We start from the raw sequence: 17,498 nt of genomic DNA, 5'->3' as shown, positions 1-17,498 counted from the left end.
GTGAGAGAGAATGGGGTGTATAAATGGTTGAAATCGAATGTGGGTGAACCAAGTATGCATGAGAGCTTGTGTATGGAGGATCCGCAATTGGTTTTGATAGAGTATGGTAGGAAACGTAAGAAAGGGAAGAACGTAAGTGAATGGAATGATCGTAAATTGTGTGATAGGGGTGTGAGTGCCAAAGTGAAAATGAGTGATAAAGTGTGTAATACGGATGAATGGGATGGTATGAATAGAACGTATAGCATATGCCGGTGTGATATAACTGAGTTGACTGAACGTGTAGGGGTGAGTGAACGGTTGGAGGTGAGCGAAAGTGTAAGAGTAAGAGAGCGTAGCAGTAATAGACGAGTGATTGAAAGCATGAATGAATCGTTGCAAGAATTGGAAAGGTCAATGAGCGAATGGGATGGGTTAGTTGAAGAATTGGGGGAGGTATTTGGGAACGAGATAGAGGGTATAGATGAGACTGTGGATGAAATTGAGAGTGGTAATAGTGAAGAAGATAGCGTGAATCTGAGAGAATGGAGGAGAAAATGTAAATCTGAATGTTGCTGGAAGAGAGAGCGAGTCTGAGAGAATGATTGCGTGCCCGCGAACGTGTTCTAAAGGACCTGCTAGTGAGCATCCGTGGGTGTTGCGTAAGGCAATTTGAATGCAGTGTGAAAAGTGTTGGTTGGAAAATGCTAAAAGGGGGAGAATTATAGAGGGATGAATGAATTTTTACTTTGCATTTCCCAACGTTCTGTGTGAGAGAGAGAGAGAGAGAGAGAGAGAGAGAGAGAGAGAGAGAGAGAGAGAGAGTGAGTTTGCCGTTTGAGATGGTTTTGTAAAGTAACGTAAGTTTTGAGTGAGAGAGAGAGAGAGCGAGCGTAATTGTCGTTAGTGAGTGTTTCGGTTGTTGGAAGAGGGATAAGGGTCGTTAGAGTTTGTTTACGGCGCTGTCTGTCTGTGAAAATGTGAAGGAGATTTCGGTTTTGGGGGAGTCTTGAGTCAGAGCTGGTGCTGGTCAGTGGTTTCGTGTTGGACAGTTTTTTGTATGTTTTTCCGAGAGTTGTTAGTTTTTCTTGTTGGTGTGCTATTTTATTGTGTGTATATGGTTCTATTTCCTTTTTTTATTTATATTTCCTTGTTGTGGTTGAGAGTCTGTTTTCAGTTTTGTTTGTGTGGTTTTGTGTGCTGTGTTGGCGACTGTGGACACCTTAATCCATCTCCCAGCAACCGAGGATAAGGGTGAGTGTTGTGTGTGGTTATATGTTCTATGTATCTGTGTTGTGTGTTGTTTTTGTGTTTTTGAATTCCGCCACACTAGCAAAGTTCATAATACATACTGTACGTACATACTGAAAAGCAATAACGATAATGAATTGTGCAGTACAACAATCATGGTGTTTTCACCTTAAAAATCATTCACATTCAGTACTATACATACAGATATTCTTTCTATAGAGTAATAAGTAGTGCACAGTAAAACTATAAATGCAGATTGCTTTAATGTTAAAAGAATTCAATAGCTTACTTACTTCGCATTAAATTATGTATTGTACAGGAAATCCCAAGGTAAACACTGAGTACAGTCTCAACCTTTACCTTTCTCTCTCAATCAAATCTTCACTGAAGATGATGATGAATTGCCTTATATAAAAAAAAAGACTGGAAATAGGACTCTAATTATGGGGATTATGCAATTTTATTTTCATATACAGGTAGTCCCTACATACCAGTTTTATATAAGTGACTTACCAAGCAATTACATAGATATTAGCTTCCTACCATGGCAGACCAAAAATCCAAATTTCGTGGTGGCGCCACCATTGCTAGTGTAGGTGACAGGGTCCCGCCCACTAACGGGACTGACAGGTACAACTCAGCAGATAACTTCAATTCGTTTTCTGCTGGCTTCCCGATCAACACCTGTGGTTTTTGGGCAGTACCTTTCATCATTTGTTGGATTTTTGGTCCAGTATTGGTGACGTATTCGAATTTTGTGTGGCTTTTTCCGATTGGTTATTTGTTAGCTTTGGTTAACATAATTCCTAATTAAGATGTCAGATTCTAGTTCTTCTAGCATTCGGTTTTGTACCAAGGGTTGCAAGACTAGATTAGTCAAAGTGACATGATTGTCATACTATGTGCATAAAATGTAGGGGGCAGGATTGTAATAGGGAAGTTACATGTCCAGAGTGCCAGGACTGGTATGGACATTAGTGGAAGGTTTTTAGATCTCATTCTGATAAACTTGATAGAGATAGAAAGAGGATGGCAGCTCTTAGAGCCAAAAATAGAGCTATTGTAGAGGCTACTCCTTTGCCTTCAATGGTTGAGGGTAGCGCTATTTCTTCACCTTAAGCTTATCCCTTCTTTTTCTCCCATCCTGAGCCCTTCTGCTGTCTTACTGCAAACTCTTTTACTAAGTTCCCATGCTTCTGATCTCAACATCATTGCCAGTCTTGAATCTGGGTTCAATAAGAAGTTTGAGTTCCTGGCCAATATGGTCGTGGAAGTAGGTTTATCTTTTAAAGCTTTTGTAGACAAAGCTTTGACTGTACCCAGTGCAAATGCAGTGCAGAGTGAGAGTCTTGTGATTTTCGAGGAGGTGGCTGTCCATCCTACCAGTGCTCCTAGACGAAGGTTGCTGTCCTGCTTCCCAGCACCGGGGAGAAGACATACCGGAGGTCGAAAGGAGGCTGGTAGGGTTTGCCCACAGGCAGTCACCCCTCCATCGAGCCTGTTGCCCAGTCCCAGGCTGCGACAGAGCGCCACTGGAAAGGCATCTCTTTTAGTGCACATCGCCTGTCTTCTTATTCTGAAGATTCTTCATCTGATGGAAGGTGTCGTAGGCGTCGGTCTTGTGCCTCTCATCCTTGGAAGAGGCATTCTGCCATGGTGGACAGCTCTCTGCCTCCTGTCAAGAGGCTTAAGGAGGTCAGCGTGTGTCCACAACTCTCCTGCAGCTTTGCTGATCCACCTCCTTCTGCTTCATCAGTGCAACATCATCAGTCGGTCTGGAACAGCCCAGAGTCTCTTGGACCTGGAGAACATCCCGTCTTATCGCCGAAGCACTTTCATCGCAAGCGCTCATCGCGTCGGCCTAAGTGTTCTCGTATTCCGGAGTGCCTTTCTTCTCCCAAGCTGATGAGGAAGCAAGCTAGTGACTCTTGCCTTCCCAAGTTAGTCTTCTCCTCTTCATCGAAGAGAGCCTTGAAAGAAGTTGACGAGTGGTTGGCTTCTAAGAGGGACTCAGGCAAGGCTACGTTCACCTTCCCTCCTTTGAAGCTTCTCAAGAGAAGGTACCTTTTTTATGCCACTGGAGAAGCTCCTTCCTTGGGAGCGTCTGTCTCCTCCCAGGGGGACTTCTCCGGCTTGGTCAACGCTATGCGACACACTGTTTTCGCCTCCGCTAAAGTTATGTTCTCCTCTCCAGAGTTGGATCATCTGGTACGCGATGTTTTCAATCTGGAGATTATTAGCTTCCTTGATTGGACAGTGGGAGCACTGGCAAGGAAGATTGAGGACTGTCTAGTCCTGGCAGAGGACTTTGCCTCGGCTTGGTTAAATGTTCTGTCTTGTGCGGACAAGGTGGTTAGGGATGGCTCAGCAGAGCTGGCTTCTTTGTATGCGATGGGTTCATTGAAGATGTGGGAGCTGTGGTGCTCCTTTACTACCAAAGGAGCCACCACGATTCAGAAGTTGGCCCTTATGTTTGCTCCACTCAACAAGTTGTACCTCTTCCCTGAGGACACTGTGAAAGAGGTTCTGTCTGCACTGCAGAAGAAATCGACGCATGATTTGCTGGTGCAATCCACGAAGCACCCCAAGGTAGCTCCTGCAGTTGTTTGGAAGGCCTTCTTTCCTTTGCATCCCCAGCCCTTTCAAGGAGGACGAGCCAGATCACAATTGAGACCGCATTCCAACCTTCATCCCCCATTGAAGTCCTTCAAGAAGTCGTCTTCCAAACCGGCACCAGCAAGAGAGAACTGTGCCCTTCACCCCGCCAATAGTTGCCAGATTGCACCAATTTAAGAAGGAATGGAGTCACAGGGGTGCAGAACCTTGGGTAGTGCAGGTTTTGAAGACAGGCTACTCCATTCCTTTCAAAGAGAAGCCGCCACTTTCCAAGTCGCCGATCACCTTGACGGCTTACTTGGCAGGGTCCGAGAAGTTTTCGGCTCTTGCCCAAGAAGTAGAATCTGTCCTTCGCAAAGGAGCAGTGGAGGAGGTAGTAGACCAGTCATCGGAAGGGTTCTGCAACATTCTTTTCATAGTCCCCGAGTCTTCGGGGGGCTGGAGACCCGTATTGGATGTTAGCGCCCTGAATTTGTTTGTAGTAAAGACAAAGTTTCATATGGAAATGAATGTTCTGTCATGTCCTGTCTCCATCAGGGCAACTGGGTGGTCACCCTAGACATGCAGGATGCCTATTTTCATGTCCCCATCCATCCAGACTCAAGAAAGTTCCTGAGGTTCATCTTTTGGGGCAGGGTTCTCCAGTTTTGGGCACTGTGCTTTGGCCTGGCCACATCCCCACAAGTCTTTACTCAAATTCTGGCTCCCCTTGGCAAGTGGCTTCATCTTCTCGGGATCAGTGTATCCCTCTACCTGGACGACTGGCTTCTCTGCTTTACGTAAGAGGATCAGTGCACGAAGGACTTGAAAATGACCCTTTGCCTAACACAGGAGTCAGGCATTTTGATCAGTGTTCAGAAGTCCCAGATGATTCCGACTCAGAGTATTCTCTATTTGGGGATGACTCTGGACTCTCGAACTTTTTGGGCTTTTCTCTCCCCCAAAAACATCAAGTCATGTCTCCTGACGGTGCGAGAGTTTCTCAGTCTCTCGATCTGCTCAGTTCTTCATTGGATGAGCCTTCTCGGAACTCTGGCTTCGGTGGAATCTTTTGTGAAGTTGGGTGGGCTTCATGTGAGGCCTCTGTGATTCTTCCTGAAGGCAAGTTGGTGCAGGAAGACTCAGTCAGACTCCATCGTCTTCCTGGTCATGTCGGAGATCAAGGAGGATCTTTGATGGTGGTTATCGGATGTGGTTATCGGATGAGAAACTTCAGGAAGGGATCTCTCTCTCTCTTCACTCTGAACCCCAGCTTAGAAAGGAGGTTGGGGAGCTCTGTTGGGAACTCAAAAGGTTTCCATTACAGGCAGTCCCTGGTTAACGGTGGGCTCGGTTAACAGCAATCCAGTTTTACGGGGCTTGTCTAGCAACGAAAATTGGCAATTTTCAGCACTGAAAATCGCCGATTTCCGCTTATCGGCGCCGATAATTGGGTATTGGCGCTGATACATACCTAACAGAGGCGCCGATAACCGAAAATCGGCACTTTTCGGCCCCAATAACCCCTGAAAATCACCGAAAAAGCGCCAAAATTGCCAATTTTTGGTTAGTGGCAATTTTTGGTTATCATCACACCCTCAGAAATGGAACCCTGCCAATAACCGGGGACTGCTTGTACGTGGACATTGGACCAGAAGTCGCTACACATCAAAGTCAGAGAACCGAAAGCCATTCAGCTGGGCCTTCAAGCATTTTCTCCGCTGGTCTAGGGGAAAATAGAGATCTACTTGGACAACACCACAGCACTGTCCTATGTTCGCAAACAGAGAGGCTCCACTCTTTCACTCTTTGCGAGGCAGCGAAGGACCTCCTTCTCTGGGTGGAGCAGAAACAAGTCAAGCTGCTCCTTCACCTCATTTGTGGAAAAATGAATGTTCTGGTGGACGAGTTGAGCCGCGGTCACCAGAGTCCAGAGTGGACCTTAGATTCTAAAGTATGCAGCAATTTGTGGAGGCTTCGGGGCAAGCCCTCCATAGATCTCTTTGCAATGTCGAGGAACAACCATCTTCCTCTCTTTTGCTCCCCAGTCCCGGACCCTCTAAGCATGGGTGACAGATGCCATGCTTTTACACTGGATGACTCAACGTTTATGCCTTTCCTCCATTCAGGTTGATTTGAGAGGTGCTGAACAAGCTCAGGTCTACCGAAATGTCTTGATGACTCTGGACCTGCTGCGACTGCTTGTGGATTTTCTGAGGCTGCTTCCACAAAAACAGTTGCTGCTCAAACAGCCCCATTTTCTCAGGTATCATCTAGGATTGTCTGCTCTAGCCCTGACAGGATTCAGACAGTCAGGAGCCTCATCAGAGCAAAAGGGTTTTCGCGAAGGGCTGCAGAAGCTATTGCTAGATGTCAAAGAGCTTCTCCTAGCAGGCTCTACCACCCCAAGTGGACAGTGTTCAGAAGATGGTGTGGGCAGAATAACATCTCTTCATCTGAAACCTCTGTGAGTCAGATAGTGGACTTCTTGCTCTTCTTAGGGACCTCTAGGAGATTGTCGCGCTCTACGATTAAGGGCTACAGAGCTATACTTAGCTCAGTATTCAAGCACAGAGGCCTAAACCTGTCTACAAATCAGGATACTGTATTAGCGATCTCCTCAAGTCTTTTGAGACTTCTAAGATAGAGACTCCCAGTGCTGTCTCTTGGAACTTGGACATCATTTTAAAGTGGCTCTCAGGCTCCTCTTTTGCACCTCTTCGTTCAGCCTCTTTTAAGTCTCTCACTAAGAAGACTGTCTTCCTGGTAGCACTGGCTACGGCGAGACGAGTTAGCGAACTCCAAGCAATCAAAAAGAAGGTTTGGTTTGCACAAGGTAATGCAGTGTTCTCTCTCTCGCTTGGTTTCCTTGCCAAGAACGAGGACGTTTCACATCCCTGGCCCCTCTCATTTATTATTAAGAGCCTGGAGGACATTCTTGGGCCAGAAGAAGAGGAGTGACTTCTTTTCCCGGTGAGGGCCTTGCGGTACTACCTCTGCAGGACTGAGAAGATCAGGGGTCCCTCAAACAACCTCTGGTGTTTTGTGAGGAACCCTTCTCCCCCTCTTTCTAAGAATGCTCCTCTATTTTCCTGAGGAGTCTGATCTTGGAAATGCACTCTCAGGTTCAAAAGGACGTCTTTCCAATTGAGAGCATTAAAGGACGAGGCTCGAGCCATCGCCACTTCTCTTGCTTTTCAAGACAATATGTCCTGCCTTCGATACTTCAATCTACCTTTTGGAGGTCAAAATCAGTTTTTGCTTTGCCCTTCCTTAAAATGTTGAAGCCATGTTTGAAAATTGTAGTGTGTTAGGGCCTTTATCCATGGCTGGCATGGTGTTGGGAGAGGAAGCACAGGGGCTCTCTGTCCCTCTACTGTCTCCTTGCCTTGTTATAAAGTTGTTGAGTTGAGTTAAGGGAAGCCTGGGGGTACAGTGTACCTGGAGTATCCACCAGTTTTTATGGTCGGGGTGACAGTTTGGTTTTTAATTATGGTGTAGGTGACAACGTTGTTTTTTATTCTGATCTATATGCCCAGGGCAAGGGCCCCTTGATCTTTGTCAGCCTCCAGTGAACCTCCATGGCTGCAAAGTACCCACTGAAGTAGGGGTGATTCTGGCCATTCTGCCATGCCCTCTACAGGTTAAGATTAGTGCCGACCAGAGGCAGTAATTACCTGTGGCAGCTCTCTTACCAGATGAGGTACAGCAAGCATTGTCTCAATGCTAGCAAACTTTCTAGTTCAAAGTCATTATCTTTATTAATATTATGGATTAGATCATGTCCATCTAACCCACCTCCTCTCAATGTGGAGTCAGCTATGTAATTGCTTGGTAAGTCACATACAAAAATGACATTGCTATGATAAAATAAAGTTTTATATATGCTTACCAAGCAGTTACGTAATCGGAGCCCTCCCTCCTTTCCCACAGATGGACATCAAGGCTCAATCAAATTGAAGGTACCTAGTGAGTTGTACTTGTTTATAATAAACCAAATCTTTACTCATTCCTTGAATAAGTGGCAATGGAATAGTTTGCATATCTCATGCATCATGTAGACATGGTAGTTGTATCTTTGAAAGTTTGTATGTAGAGGACTGCATATACTGTATTCAGTATTGCTTTTCTTAATTTATTTATTGCATATGTATGTTTTATTTGCAAAATAGAAGGTAATCATTTGTATTTTTATCCAAAAACTCGTTGGTATAGTCCAACTAACTGGGTGGGTGGGGTGGAAGATGATTATTTTGAACGTATACATGGTTTTCTAATAAATCAAGTTTACAGTAGGATTTTTCCCCTTGATGACTGGTTTTGACAGACTGTTTTCCAACTATAGAAAGGGACTACTGTATTAATACTGAAGATTATCAATAAGATTTCAGGTTTCATTTTACTGGAGAAATATAGCAACTAAAACAGACATGTTTTTGCAGACATCACAGTTTATAGTGATATCTTCTGGTGTTTTAGACTTAGGAAGCATGTAGAAACTTATGTAATCATGATTTACAAAGTTAATTAGTTATGAATATTTCGATAAAGCTCTTTGGTACTTAAAATTTTATGTACCTGTAATATGGATTTCCACTGTGTATAAAATTAACTTTTAAGGAGAGCTGACTTTTCATGATTTATATATTAATAAAATTAACTTTTAAGGAGAGCTGACTTTTCATGATTTATATATTAACTGTGACTTTAGGTTTTAACCTTATATAAAAAAAAAATGTAGGTCATATACAGTATTACAAATTGATGTCAGATGGAAGATTACAGACTTTCTTACTGTTGGACAGTCATAACTTTATACTGTATTAACTTAATGATCATTTATACTTTTAAGGCTTTTTTGTAAAACGTTTTTAAAATTATGTCAAAGAGATATCTAAGGAGATCTGACTCTTTTATGGCTAATCATTTATGCTAATTTGGAAACCAATCTCTGTTTCTTCTCTCCCTAGACAGGTACTTAGGGGCAATCATTGGTCTGTGCCAGGAAAAACGTGGTGTTCAGCACAGCATTAAGAATATTGATGAAATTCGAATAATTATGCAATACCAGCTTCCTTTGAATGAAATAGTTGTTGACTTTTATGACAAATTAAAATCTGTATCGTCGGGTTATGCTACATTTGATTATGAGGATACTGGATTTCAACCCTCTAATTTAGTCAAAGTAAGTATCATCACTAAGTGACAATTACTGTAACAAATGCCTTATGATTGTGACTGGTGAGTCATTGAAAAAACCTCATTTTTTTATAAGCAAGAATATCTTGATATATTTTTCGTTTGTAATATTGCACATTGTTACTCTGTTTAGTACCAGAAAAACAAAGAATTATGTATCAGATTATTACATCCATAGAAATAATTATTCCTTTTTTCTCCTTCAGCTTGATTTCCTGTTGAACAGCAAAGTAGTTGAGGAACTATCAGTTATTGTCCACAAATCAAAGGCAGCGTCATTTGGGAGACACATTTGTGAGAAACTTCAGGAAAAGATACCAAGACAACTTTTTCATGTGAGTAGTCCATAAAGTCTCTTTACATTTAAAAAATATATTACAGAAACAAATGAACAGACAAATATGTGGAAATTATTACAAAATGAGGAATAGATATTGAAGTTTTTTGTCTTATTTAATACACCTCTATATGGGTACCATTAGTTGCACAAAGCACATCAAGACTGTACTCGATTTCTTGTCATGTACGCTGGAGAACGATCAAAGGCTTGTCTTACACAGTCGATGTTTTCCTCAGATGTTCTTGGTCGTCAACTCCTCCCTTTATCCAATACTGTCCCTATCTCCATAAATTTCTTGTGCCGTGCATGAATTGACGGACGTGATGGTGGATCTCTTCCAGACTTAGTTCTGTAGTTTCGCTGAGTCTGCGTGTCCGATTTTGTTTCAATAAACCATGACACACAATGTGCCTTTTCTTGAGGAGTACCCCCTTGATATGGGACCACCTTGACTTGGTGAGGGGCCTCTTGAACCCCAGGAATTTGTTCCCGGGTTTGAGTCCAAAAGTCTCATGTTATATATTTCTTTGGACTAATTTTGTGGAATTTTCCACTTATGCTAAAATTTATTGGACTTGACAGATAGGAAAAGATATCATAGCTGGGATTAGGTTTATATCTGAAGCTAAATAGTGGGAACTGTGGTTGGACCACCAACTGAACGATAATGTTCGGACCTGAGAGATATCAGATTGATATCTCAAAGGCAGAACTATTCTTTAGAGCTGGACCATGGATTCCAGAGGGGTCTGGTTCTGGTGATAAGACTCTTGGCATTTTATCTGGTTTGCCCATATTATTATTATTATTATTATTATTATTATTATTATTAAAGTAGTTTAACCAGACCACTGAGCTGACTATCAGCTCTCATAGAGCTGGCCCAAAGGATTTGGAAGAAATGACAGGTCTAGGCTAGAAGCCTAGCACTGGGACCAAATAGGTAAATTGGTAGGGTGATAAATAAATAAAAATGAAATTAAAAACTGCACAAAGGCATACACTCTCATACTGGAACACACTCACACAATAAATACGTTTCTTGGTTTCTCGACCTGTGTCAGCCGGTGAAATAACCTTTCAGCACTTATTTCAAGGTAAAGCTATTGCTAAATATACCAGAGAAAAGCTAAAAAGCTAAGCCGGAGTTACTACCTCCGGTGCGAGCTCCATGGTATGGAGTCGTGTATGAGAAAGGGTGAGATTGTCACAATCACAGGCCTCCGCCCTGTAAACCTTCCCAATGTCAAAAGTCCTACCGAGTGAGGTGCCGTTACATACCCCGCACCACTCGCGGACTGTAAACAAGCCGGCGTCACCCACATTCCACTTTTAGCACGCGTTCGCTGTTGTTGTGATTCTCCTCGTGTGCGCTTTTGTTGGTTTTTTCAAGCAATGGCATCTTCATTGGATTCATCACCTAAGTTGAGTACCATGTTTTATTTGGGTGGTTGAGAAGTTTTATTTCCCCCTAGTTAAATAATTAGGGGGATTTATTGTCAGTCTCATTCCCACCGCCCGACGCCATGTGACCTTATGTCGGCTTGGACTAGGTCGGGGCTTTTTCCCCGTCCCCCTTTCCTTGTACCCTTTTGTTTATTATTATATATATATTCTATTGGGTTTTATATATATATTTTATTACCCTTCTCTGGGGGAAGTCCCTTTTATTGTCGTTTAGGCTTCGAGTTTCCCCCTCGGGCCTATCCGCCATTATTCCTTGTTATACACGTTATAATTTGGACATTGCTTCCTCCAGGGTTGGGATGTTTTGTTTGAGATGGTACATTTATGCTTAAATTGCTTATTTTATGCCAAGCGCACGGATGTCTTTGATATTTACAGATATTATCTGAGAAATTTTTGTCTGGAAGGTCGGCCATTTTCCCTCCGCGCTCATATCGCGTGAGGCTTGGTCTCCCTTTCTACATGCGCTTATGATTATTTAGATCATTTCATTTTGCCTAGGCTAAGTTACTGTAAGTTGGTGGAGTAGTTACTTCTCCTGGTTTTCCTTCCCCAGTCCCCAGCTGGGTAAGGTTAGCCTAGGCTATGGCTTGGCGGTCCTCTACTGGCCAGGAGAGAGCTCTGTGTGTAGGGGCATTCATGGTGGCTTCCCTTTATGTGGCGTTGGTTGGTGAGTTGGGCTGACGCTTTTCCCTCTCCCTATTTCGGCCTTTCCGTTTAGTCTTTACAGTACTAATAGTTAAGCTGGAATAACAAGGGTTCCTCGTGTTGCCTCCTCCTTCCGAGCCACATCTTCGGGTTATTCTCCACTTCATGTTTTACCCCTCCTAACACATTCTCTCGCCTATCGCCTTTCCCCCTCCTCCCTCTCCCACCCTTGGTTAGCTTTCATTTATATGTTATCTTACCAAGGCCGAGATTTATCCTTTCCTTTCGCCATAGCCTATATCCCCTCCCTCTGCATTGATTGGCTGTTCTCTCGTCACCTGACCTTATCCGGTCATTCCTTTCGAGACTACAGTAGGGGACCGGGGGTGCTCCCACACCCCTGTTTCCCATCCCTTTCTTTGCTTTGTCTTTGAGTGTTCCATCTCTTCCTCTCTTTCAATATCGTTCGTACATGTTCGTCCGATCATAGAGAGGGAGTAGATTCTCATGGCGCCCGGGGTGTGCCTACCCACTCCCTGGTCGCTACCAGAGTCCCACACTCATAGCCTATACATCCCCTCCCTTCTTGTGTCAGTACGCGTCTTTTCCCATCCGAGACACCTCGGGTGGGGAGACAGTGTTCTAGTTGCCAGTTGGAGTATCCCACCTGACTGTCTTCTGCCGTTCACACGGTACGACACTTATATTGTCCTCTTCATATTCACCCTTTTCCAGTATCTTCTCTCCACCAGCTATTTACCTTGGTGTTTTTCTTTGCTTGGTGGCCGGATGTTCTTGTTTCCCCTACTCCGGTGGGGACGGTGTTTGGTCGGACGGTGTTCACTACACCTCCTCCGCCGTCACCGTTCTAAGTACAAGACTCTCTCCGGCCCCAAGTGGGAAAAGTATACCCTTTAGTAATCTTTCCCCTAGTCGCAGATGTTTTTGTTCACTTCACATACAACATACTTATTATTATCTACCCTTGGCTCCGGATTAACTCCGGCGGCTTCATGGGGAGTTTTTACATATCCGATAGGCCCTTTATCTCCCCGGTTTACTCCGGCGGGTCCTATCCGGATATATTTTTGTATATATATAGGTGTGGGTATGTGGATGTTCATTTATTAATATTTAATGTTATTTAATGATATGTTAACTATCCTTTTGGGACCTTCCCCGTCGCTCCGGATTAACTCCGGCGGTCCCTCTAGGTAGTTAATCATGTTGTTCCAGTAGCCCCCTTTTTCCCCCGGTTAACTCCGGCGGGGCCTACTTGGATTACTACTATTCTAAGACACTACTCCGGCAAACTACTCCGGCGGTCTTATTAGCATACTCATTTATCGTTCAACTTACAGATGGTGCGTTGTCAGGAGCAGGGGTGCACCGCTGTGCTGAACCAGGCCAGCGGGCATGAAGTCTGCAGGTCCCACTCCGGCTGTGCTGTCCACGTGGGGGACCTGACTGTTTGGCACCCGGACGGTTGTGAAGTGTGCTACGCTCTTTACGAGCAGGTTCTGGATGTCGGTAAGAAAATCTTCCACTCCGGATTAACGTTTATCCTCAATTTTGTCTTTGATGGATAATTGTAACATATTCTCCTTTTAGGAGGCCCAGTCACCTATCTTCCTTTCCCCCTTTTCAGATTGACCGCAGCTCCTGGGACTCCGCTTTATCGACCCTCAAGTCCTGGGTCGGCGGCTTCGGGAGGAACGTCGGGGCAGGGAAACCCTACATCCTCTGCAAGGACGTTGCAACGTTCTCTTCCCCGGGATCCGGGAGATGACACAGCCCTCCCAAGAAGAAGTCGCTGCTTGCGGTATCGTAGCGGAGGACATTGTGGCCCTCAACCTCAACCTAGAGCCTATGAACGTAGACTTGGAACAGCCAGGTAAGGGGGTAAGTGAGGCAGGTGATCTATTATTTAGTTCTCCCTCTTCTACTGCTTCTTCCTTCAGAGGATTTGTGAAATCCTCTTGCCTTATGGACGGTGCAAGGTCTACCGTCCCTAAGGTGAAATCTGTAAAGAAAAAGACCTTGAAATCCCAGAAGGTCCGCTCCGAGGTTCCCTCGAAGATGTCACGGCCCCCTAGCCCCGTGCCGTCTACGAGCAAGGCCTCTACTTCTGGGAAGGGAGCACGGTCAAAGCATAGTAAGGAGACTCCCACCCTCCTTCCTTTGACGCTGAAGCGTTTGCTGAGCTTCTTATGAAGCAGTTTGACAAGAGAGTTGACGACAAGCTGTCGCAATTCTCGAATCAGCTGTCTTCTTCAAACGCTTCTATGCTCTCCTTATCAGAGGAGGTGAAGTCACAGAGGACTTTGATCTCCGGGTTCATGAGTGGCGGAGCGGCCAACAAACCCTTCTCCGTCCCAGATACCTCCAACCTGCCCCCTTTCGATAAAGGGAACCCCTGGCCCCTGACCCTCTTTGCTCCCCAACATGAGGGTACTCTCACTATTGAGGGCTTAGGCACTCTCAGGTTGGAAGAACTGGAATTCTTCCCTCCAAACCTGAAATCTCCCTATGCAGGATATGCCAGGCTTACAGAGGAGGCTTGGATCCGGTCCGATAAGGTCCCAAAGGAGACAGTCATCTTCCCGAGGGACCAGGCGCAATCAGCCCTACTACGGACCTTGTCGGAGTGGCAGGCGGAGAATACAAAGCTCACTCCGGCAAAAGGTGCATTTACCATGTTCTCTCTGGGGGAAGCCCTCCCCACTCCATGCACCTCTAAAGTCGCCTCCCTCACCAACCAAGCTTGCGTGGAGGGCAAACCAGTTCCTCATCTCCAGGAGATAGATCCCACATCACTGGTCTTACCCGGAGATTCCCAGTATTGGGCGGCAACCCCTGATACCTTTATGGTTACCCGGCTGGACCCTGACTGCGCCTCTAACCTCTTTAGCGAGCAACTCCCCAGAATCCCAGAGTCGCTCCTGAAGGCCGAAGCAGACGCTAAGGACAGACTTAGTTGGTCCTTAAACTCATTGACTTTGGCAGAGGCGACGTCAGTGGTATACTGCGAGGATCCTCTTTTCCAGGTGTTGACGAAATCTCTCCTGGGAAGTTTCCAACAGGACCTCTATGATTTCGTAAAGGCCCGATTGAACTGCCGGAAGCACATCTTTTCGGCAGCTTCTATCCGTCATGAGCCTAACAGGCTCATAAAAAGCTCCATCTGGGGAGCTAACCTATTCCCTCAGGAAGAGGTTGATGCAGTCCTAGCAGAGGCAACTAGGGCCAACCAGAGTCTCCGCTCCCGTTGGGGTTTGTCCTCCAAGAGGAAACAATCTGAGCCCGCCGGAACTCACCCTAAACAAGGGAAGAAGTTCAAGAAATTCAAGCGGCTCCCGACTCAGACAGTACTGCAGGCCATCCAGGTCCCCGGCCCTGGACATCCCTCAACCTCCCAACCTCAGCCTCAACCTCAGTATGTGCTGGTTCAACCAGCCCATCAGCCTCTCGCTGCCCCTTCTTACGTATCCTCCCCTGCTTATAATGCCTCTTACGAAAGCCAGGGAGCATTTCGGTCAATCCAAAATGCAAAAGGAACGAGAGCTAGAGGGTACTTCAGAGGTAGAGGTTCATCCCGCTCCTCCTCCAAAGGAAGGGGAGGCAGGGGATCTAGAGGAGGCAGGCCCTCTCCCGCACAGTGAGATATCTCAGGTAGGCGGGAGGTTGTATCATTTTCGGGACCAGTGGAGCTTCAGTCCCTGGGCCCAGAGCATAGTCTCCAAAGGATTGGGGTGGGGTTGTATCAAAAGTCCTCCCCCGATCAGGTTCCATCAATCACCCTCCAAGGCTCTGAAGGACTTTGTGAAAGATCTGTTAATAAAGAGGGCAATAAAGAAAGCGAGACATCTGAAATTTCAGGGCAGACTATTCAGCGTCCCAAAGAAAGGTTCCAGTCAACGAAGAGTAATTCTAGACTTGTCCCGTCTAAATTCCTACATTCAATGCGACAAGTTTCGAATGCTTACAATCTCGCAGGTTCGGACCTTACTTCCCCGTGGAGCCGTAACCACCTCTATAGATCTTTCAGACGCCTATTATCACGTCCCGATTGCGAGAAGGTTCTCTCCTTATCTGGGGTTCAGACTAGGAAATCAAGCATACTCATTCAGAGTCATGCCATTCGGTCTCAATATAGCTCCCAGAATCTTCACCAAACTGGCGGATACGGTAGTTCAACAACTCCGGTCCCAAGGGATCATGCTAGCCGCATACTTAGACGATTGGATCGTTTGGGCGTCCAACGTCGACGAATGCCGGAGAGCGACAGCCATAGTAATCGGCTTTCTGGAATCATTGGGCTTTCAGATAAACAGGGAGAAATCCCGCCTAGTTCCGGAGAGTCGCTTTCAGTGGTTAGGAATCCAGTGGGACCTGGGTACACACAGACTAGGACTTCCGCCGGCCAAGCGGAGAGAAATAGCGAAAGCAACCAGGCAATTTCTCAAGAACAAGAAAGCTTCCCGTCGTACCCAAGAAAGAGTCTTAGGTTCTCTTCAGTTTGCTTCAGTGACGGATCTTCTTTTGAAGTCCAAACTGAAGGATGTAAACAGGGTATGGCGGAGTCGAGCCAATGTCAGATTCAGAGACAAAGTATCTCTGATTCCACCGATTCTGAAGAAGAGACTCCGGCCTTGGACATCCGTCAAGAGCTTATCGAAGTCAGTTCCCCTTCAGTTCCCTCCGCCATCCCTAGTGATTCACACCGACGCTTCCCTAAGCGGGTGGGAAGGATATTCCCAACACAAGAAGGTGCAAGGGACTTGGTCTACCATGTTCCGCCAGTTTCATATCAATGTTCTGGAAGCCATGGCAGTCTTTCTAACCCTGAAGAAACTGCGCCCAACAATCGGTTCATATAAGATTGGTTCTCGACAGCGCAGTGGTAGTGCACTGTCTGAACAGAGGAGGTTCCAAGTCGAGTCGGATCAATCAAGTTATGATAGCAATATTTTCTCTAGCAAACAAACACCAGTGGCATCTGTCTGCTACCCACCTTGCAGGGGTCCGGAATGTCATTGCAGATTCCCTGTCCAGGACAACTCCGCTGGAGTCGGAATGGTCCCTGGACAAAACCTCCTTCAGGTGGATTTGCAACCAAGTTCCGGGTCTCCAAGTAGATCTCTTTGCAACAGAGTGCAACCACAAACTACCTTGCTATGTGGCCCCCAATCTGGACCCTCTAGCTCACTCCACAGATGCGATGTCCATAGATTGGAACAAGTGGAAAAGAATCTACCTCTTTCCCCCAGTAAACCTGTTATTGAAAGTCCTTCACAAACTCAGGACATTCAAGGGCCAAGTAGCCTTAGTAGCTCCAAATTGGCCGAAGAGCAACTGGTTTCCACTTCTTCTAGAACTGAAGCTTCGTTGTTTGAAAATTCCCAACCCGAAACTGACGCAAATAGTACAAACTCAGACTGTGTCAGCTTCCTCAAGAATTCAGAATGCCCTAGCTTTGTGGATTTCATGAAGTTTGCTGCTCAAAGGGATGCTAATATCGATCCTGTTAACACTTTGTTCCTAGAATCAGATAAAAAGGCAATCCACTCTTAGACAATACGACTCAGCAGTTAAGAAATTGGCACTCTTTCTAAAAGAATCTGAAGCTACAGTAATGACCACTAATTTAGCCATTTCATTTTATAGGTCATTGTTTGAAAAAGGTCTGGCCCCTAGTACTATTACTACAGCAAAATCAGCCTTAAAAAAGATATTTTTGCACGGGTTTAAGATTAACTTAACGGACTCTTATTTTTCGTCTATCCCTAAAGCCTGTGCTCGTTTGAGACCAGTAACCCGCCCACAGTCGGTTTCCTGGTTCTTAAATGATGTCCTTAAGTTAGCCTCAGAAATAGATAATCATAACTGTTCTTTCACTAACTTATTAAGGAAGACCTTATTTTTAATTAGTTTGGCTTCAGGTGCTCGAATTTCTGAACTGGCTGCCTTGTCTAGAGAACCCAATCATCTGGATTTCCTTCTATCAGGTGAAGTGTTA

The 17,498-nt window shown here is 45.3% G+C and overlaps 1 protein-coding gene across 1 annotated transcript in view; it reads left to right on the top strand.

Moving 5' to 3' along the window:
* Positions 1 to 17,498, top strand: part of waw (Translation factor waclaw) — a 570,569-nt gene that overhangs the window by 462,365 nt on the left and 90,706 nt on the right. The window contains exons 11-12 of the mRNA XM_067085359.1: positions 8,796 to 9,010; positions 9,231 to 9,359. Coding sequence (XP_066941460.1) covers positions 8,796 to 9,010; positions 9,231 to 9,359 — 344 coding nt within the window. The remainder of the gene's footprint in view (positions 1 to 8,795; positions 9,011 to 9,230; positions 9,360 to 17,498) is intronic.

The sequence above is a fragment of the Macrobrachium rosenbergii genome, chromosome 42 (genome assembly GCF_040412425.1).
Source record: "Macrobrachium rosenbergii isolate ZJJX-2024 chromosome 42, ASM4041242v1, whole genome shotgun sequence".
NCBI lineage: Eukaryota > Metazoa > Arthropoda > Malacostraca > Decapoda > Palaemonidae > Macrobrachium > Macrobrachium rosenbergii.
This window is presented reverse-complemented; position numbering and strand designations above follow the sequence as displayed.